General features: G+C 49.8%; 1 protein-coding gene across 1 annotated transcript; it reads right to left on the minus strand.

Annotated features, from left to right (window-relative positions):
* Positions 1 to 3,039: 3,039 nt before the first annotated feature.
* On the minus strand, positions 3,040 to 5,294 carry LOC127342922 (adenylate-forming reductase 06235-like). The gene has a single exon (XM_051368943.2). The coding sequence runs from the start codon at positions 5,214 to 5,216 to the stop codon at positions 3,489 to 3,491; it is 1,728 nt and encodes a 575-aa protein (XP_051224903.1). The 5' UTR covers positions 5,217 to 5,294; the 3' UTR covers positions 3,040 to 3,488.
* Positions 5,295 to 5,997: the final 703 nt, after the last annotated feature.

Here is a 5,997-nt window from a genome sequence, read left to right on the forward strand (position 1 = left end):
TTACATCAGAACAGAAACCAAACATATCAATCAAGCATGCATGACTGAGAATTTTATATGATGCATTGCTGCGTTCTTACAATTAATTAATGCTGGGTTGAAATCGTCTAAGTTTGTGTCCCGATCGAAGAAAAAATACCGAAAATGCTGCAAAGAAGAAACTTCCGCATCATTTGGGGTCAGGTGGCTACAAGAGTGCCATTCCGAAGTGGACAGCGTTTGAGAATAAACTGATGGATCATGGAATCACTCCACAGACATGGGACTGGCCCGAACGGTCCAAGTTCTGGTTGTTCGCTCATGGGGCAGGGTTGGACCCAAAGACAGGGTTGATCGTTGCGAAGGGAAAATGGAAGGAAAAAATTGAGGCAATTGTACCGAAGCTTGTAGATGCAATTGGAAAGGTCAGAAAGGGAGAGTACATTCCCGATCGAGAGAATGACGAGCTGACACTCGCTCTGGGGAACCCTGAACATGTTGGACGGGTACGAGCTCGCCCAGGTCTCACCATGAAGGAAGCGTGGCCGGACAGCGCTGACACTTATAGAAGCCGTTCGCGAAAGAAGAAGAAGGACGCCGACATTGTAACGGAGTTGTTATCTAGGGTGGAGGCTCTTGAGAGAAATCAGAGGGCACCTGATCAGCCGCTGTTTCTACAGGATCCACAAGCCGATGCTGCCCCATCTCAGCGAAGAAGCAGTGTCGGTTCCTCGCATCTTGACGGATGTGGAGGAAGCTACCCCGTGGATTATGTCACGGAGAAGACAGATTGCGAGCTACATATGTTAATCAGGACCGCGTCTGTTAAGGTGGCGGTCGGCTATGTGTACCCAAGTGAAGATGGAGCAATGCACCATCATATGCCCATTCCACCTGGTTGTGTTCGTGTCGGGGTGGATGAAGTTGTTTCGGGGTTTGAAAAAGTGGAGCTTGATATTCCTAGAGGTGAAGATGAGAGGACAGTGGGCGATGTCAAGCACGGTTTCGCCCTATGGCCGAAGAAGTACGTCGTCCTTTTGCAAAGGCCACCGACTCCTACACATGAGCAGCAAATGCCATCGACTCCTCCTGGTGGCAGTCCTGGTGAGCAGCCAAGTCCACACCTACCTGAGAGGGACCCCAGCGTGAGTCCACCATCTCGAGATCCTCCGCGTAAGACAGCGTCCGTTAAGCGGAACGGTACGCCGCCTAGGAAGAAAGCTAGAAAGGAGAAACAACTGCCGCCTCCTGAGAAGTTACCTTGGGAAAAAACTCCAGAGGAAAACGTGGAGGCCGTTCATGCCGAGGTGAAGAAATTTTTTGCACCGAAAGTGCCAGAGATACCTTTCGAGAAGACACTAGATCGGGAGAAAGTTGTGCGTACCGTTGACAATCTATATGACCCTGTACCATCGCCGCCATCTGACTATGCGCGTTCTATTGAAAGGTCGTATGACAAGATGATCGAGGCGACAAAACCCGTTAAATCGGGTATCAGGGAGATAAAAGGGATACACAGTGTCTACCAGCTCGGACAACAACCCGTTCAATCGGTCGCCTCTCAAGGTGTTTGACGGGAAGACCGTTCAAAGTTCTCGACAAGACGCAACTGATTACGCCTTAGCTGAACGAGCATATCAGTTTGTTCAAGGGAAAGATTTGGTCGAGAATCTCAGGAAGGTACCAACATGTATGCGCAACTTGCATTCGTGGTACCTTAATGCCTCAAAGGAAGGGATCCAGACTATCATGGTGCGAGTTAGGGAAGAGCACTACTTCCAGGAGTACTGTGTGAACGTTGACTTCGCCGAACTCTTTCAGTTATACAATCTCCGGGCCCTCGACAAATCAATCATCAGTTGCTATTGTCTGTAAGTGATTTATTTATTTAATTTGAGAAGTCGTTCATTGTCTGCAGATTATAATCTTTTGTGCGCTATATTATGCAGATCGAAGATGCTCGAATGCAAAAGGGACGATATCACAGACATTGGGTTCATTGACCCGAACACAATGCATGTCAAAACCATAGATAATCCCCTCTATAACAAGGATACACCGCAGACTTTGCTAAGGTTTTTGAAGCGACAACGTGACAAAAAGCTAATACTTTGGCCTTACAACTTCGAGTGAGTCTTACTGTCTTATAACACATTATATTTTGCTCACCGTATGTCAAAATTTTAACTAATGACTTATATATATGACACTACATATTGAAACGTGCGTAGGTTTCACTTTATTCTTCTCGTCATCAATATGCAAATTGGAGAAGTTGAAGTCTTTGACTCACTAAGCAAAAAATCGGAACTATACTTGTCTTGTTATTTAATGCTCAAAAGGTAATTTTAATTCTTATCGGTTTGTTTCGTTAATTTCCTGCTATGAACTAATTGATAACTCTTTTATGCATTTTCTTTTGTCGGGCAGCGTGTGGGAAACTTTCATCAAGGAAGATAAGTCCCATGAATGGCCACCGAAGCTGCGATGGAAGGCGAAAGTAAGTACTACTACCTAGGTCCACACACCTTTAATTATCATACTTGACTATTGTTTGATTGAATTATATTCTTGTAAAGAAATGCCCGCAACAACCACAAGGGACCGATCTCTGTGGATTCTTCGTTTATAGTACATCCGCAGAATTGTCAGCGAGAGAACGAATAATGAAAGAAATAAAGAGGTACAAAAACAATCTTCACAAATTTGTTTTCTTATCATAAGTTGTGCTGAGTTTCAGTAATAGTTGATTCATGTATTCATTTGTATCTTATTCTTTTATAGTTGGCAAGAAAGTGGAACAAGCTCTCAATCGATGACCGCTTCATAGCAATAGGCGAGGAATTGGCGGGATTTTTCCTTCGGGACGTCATACCACCACTCGCAGAGCACCACTATGAATGAAGATGTACATGTTACATATATCGTTGACTCGAAGAGTACCACTATGCTACATGTAATAGACATATATAGAGTACGCCTCGGAGAGCACCACTATGCATGAAGATCGATCTTCATGCATAGTGCTACTTAATTTGCGATCTCATGCAATAACATGTGTGTTATATTATATGCACCAACTTGCTATGCATCATCTTGATCTTCATGTACTACCTAAACCCAAACGCGTTTCTGGTGCATCGACGCGATATGAATCAAACCGATATCCCTAAACCTCTCCAAAACCCTAAAAAGCCAATTCTCTGCCGCGGCAGAGATTTGGGAAAATTCCCTGCCGCGGGGGGAACCTTTGGTACCGGTTCGTATTACCAACCGGTACCAAAGATCCTTAGCCCTGAGCTCTCCTGGTGGCCCACGTGGAGGCCCGTTTTATACCGGTTCGTAAGCAACCGGTACGAAAGGGGGGGGGCTTTAGTGCCGAATAATTTATACCGGTTGCAAAACCGGTACGAATGCCCCTCTGGAACCGGTACGCATGAGAGATTTTCTACTAGTGTAACACTTAACTGAACTTCCTCTAAAACAAATTGTGTGTTCCAAACTTGCCATCAAGAATCCCAGATAGGCCCAAACGCCGGGATACCGGCCTTCTTGCAGCCGCTCACGACGTCCCTGCTTCCCTCCGGGTTGCTGGTTACTATCACCGCATCCGCGTTCCATCGTCGCGCTGCGCCGACGGCTAGCTCCGAGACGTTCGGCCGCCCCATCGTAGCGGTGTCGTGCACGATCACACGTCCTGCAAGGATCTTGCTGTTCGCCACCATCGCACTCATTCCTTCGCCGTAGTTGGCATCGATCCCCTTGGCCACCCACACCAAAGACACCTCTGCGGAGCTCGGTTGCATCAGGAACGACAGGAACACGCATATGCCGGAGCCCGTGGCGACCATTGTGACTCTCCGGTACATGCTGATAAGGTAGGGCAAGCCAGCGAAGTGGACTTTGCGCACCCAGAGGTGGCTGGGCGGGTCCGAGACGAGGCCTCGGGTGAAGTCGCCGACCGCGCCGGCGAGCATGGAGTGCGTGTCCCTGTCGTCGGAGATGATGCCGAAGGCGTGCCACTCGGAGAGCGGGGAGCGGCTAATGCGTCCGAGCAGGCCGGCCTTGACACCACCCTGGAAGGTTATGATGGACGCGTGTGTGGAGGGCGCGGTGACCGTGACCGGCACGCGCCGCACGGCGAACCACGGGAGGATGGTTAAGAAGGTGATGACGGCCGTGAGCCATAGCTCCTGGCGCTTAACGAGGGAGGCGACTGTGAGACCAGAGTAGGATCTGGTCGACGAGTCGTAGCCGGCGGAGAGCACGACGAAGACCCAGAGCAGCGCGAGCGCTGTCCATCCGGCGAACCGGTGCGTGCGCTCGAACACGTTGTGGTGGAGGTGGCGAACGAGCGGGAACGCGGCGAGGCACGAGAGCGCGAGGAGCGCTAGTATGGCGGACGACACGCCCACGATCTCACGGGGCGTCACGTGGCTATCCTTGATCGCCCGCACGAGTGCGTACACCAACCACGCCAGCGACGACACGCCGCAGCCGCTGTGGATGCCGCCGAGAGACTGGAGGATAGCCGTGACGCCTGTCTTTATGGCGACAGGGACCCATGGCCGCCCGAGGAGCGCGACAGTGAGCCAGAAGACAGCGCGTAGCACCGCCTCGGAGCGGCACATCGTGAGCGCGAGGATGTTCCCCATGGCGAAGAGGGCGGCGTGACCCTTGGCGTAAGGGAAGTGGCCGGTGGCCGCTGCAGCGAGCCCCGCCGCGTTCAGCACGACGCAGAGCATGAAAAGGCGCTTGTACACGGTGAACAGGCCCTGGTCGAGCAGTATGACGCCGAGCCGGGAGTGCCCTTTTGCCGCTGCCGCCCTGACAGGCTTAGCAGACGACGAGAGAGACCTCCTGCTCCGGCTCCGCACGTTTGAAACGTCGGGTGCTGCCGTTGCCAAGGCCATCTCCTCGTCGTCGTGGATCTCGTCGGCCGCGACGGATTCATCGTCGTCCGCGTCTTCGTCATCGCTGTCATCGAGGTCGCAGAAGTGGCTGCTTGTTCCCCGGCTGAGCGCCGAACGCAAGGTCGCGGAGGAGTGTTCGCGGTTCATAGGCTGAGGGAACCAGACCCATCGGCCGCCGTTGGAGTCATTCGGCGGCTGCTCAGCAGCACCGGCGGCGTCGAGAGCGAAGGGGCTGACTTGAGAGGGCTTGATCTCAAACGCGACGCCGCGGCAGCTCGAGAACTTGATCGGGGTATGCTTTACTGCTGGCCCTTGCTTGTCCATGGCGCCGATCGGTCAGTAGTCTGTGCTCTACACGCTTGTACAGTACTATTAGCAATGTAGAACACTTTGCATGGAGGGTTGGTTGGCAGTGTGTGGAAGATGTGCAGTTACGTTTACGTATTTATAGCCGCACGTAGCTAGATCTATGCATCGATCATACATTCATATGAGCGACGACTCAGTTTCAGGAGTAGAAAATTTCGGGTCCAATTAATTGGCGGATAGAGCTGAACTTCAAAATGATGATTGGTCAAATCATTTGTGGAATTAGTCAAATCTCTGACGTTTTCAACTTGATGATTGGAGGAAGGCTGGTGTGGTGTGTGCGCGATGGCGAACTCGGTGAAAACTCTGCCAAACTAGATTTAGATGTGCGCCTTGGCGCACGATCCCGTGAAATTTGCTTCAATATGCAGTTTATATATAAGAATGATGAAAAACCAGGTGAAAAATGAAAATACGATTTTTCGATTTTACAGAACAAAGTTGATATGAAAATAGGACAAAGCACACAAAATCACGAATGAAGTAGCAAACACTTATATACAATCAAGAAAAAAAGGAAATAGGGCAATATTTCAGGGCTTGCCATGGCCTGCTGCTGCCAGTGAACAGTTTGTAAAGTGCTATATTAAGCATCTATAGATATCAACGGTAATAAAACATCAAATGAAAAAAAAACTATTCGATAGGTGAAACACTATGTAAACTGTCATTAATACAACATGTCAAAGATTGTTGGTTGTATAGTCGGACTTCTCCATCAGAATAATGTTTATGA

Source organism: Lolium perenne, chromosome 3, assembly GCF_019359855.2.
Source record: "Lolium perenne isolate Kyuss_39 chromosome 3, Kyuss_2.0, whole genome shotgun sequence".
NCBI classification, from domain to species: domain Eukaryota; kingdom Viridiplantae; phylum Streptophyta; class Magnoliopsida; order Poales; family Poaceae; genus Lolium; species Lolium perenne.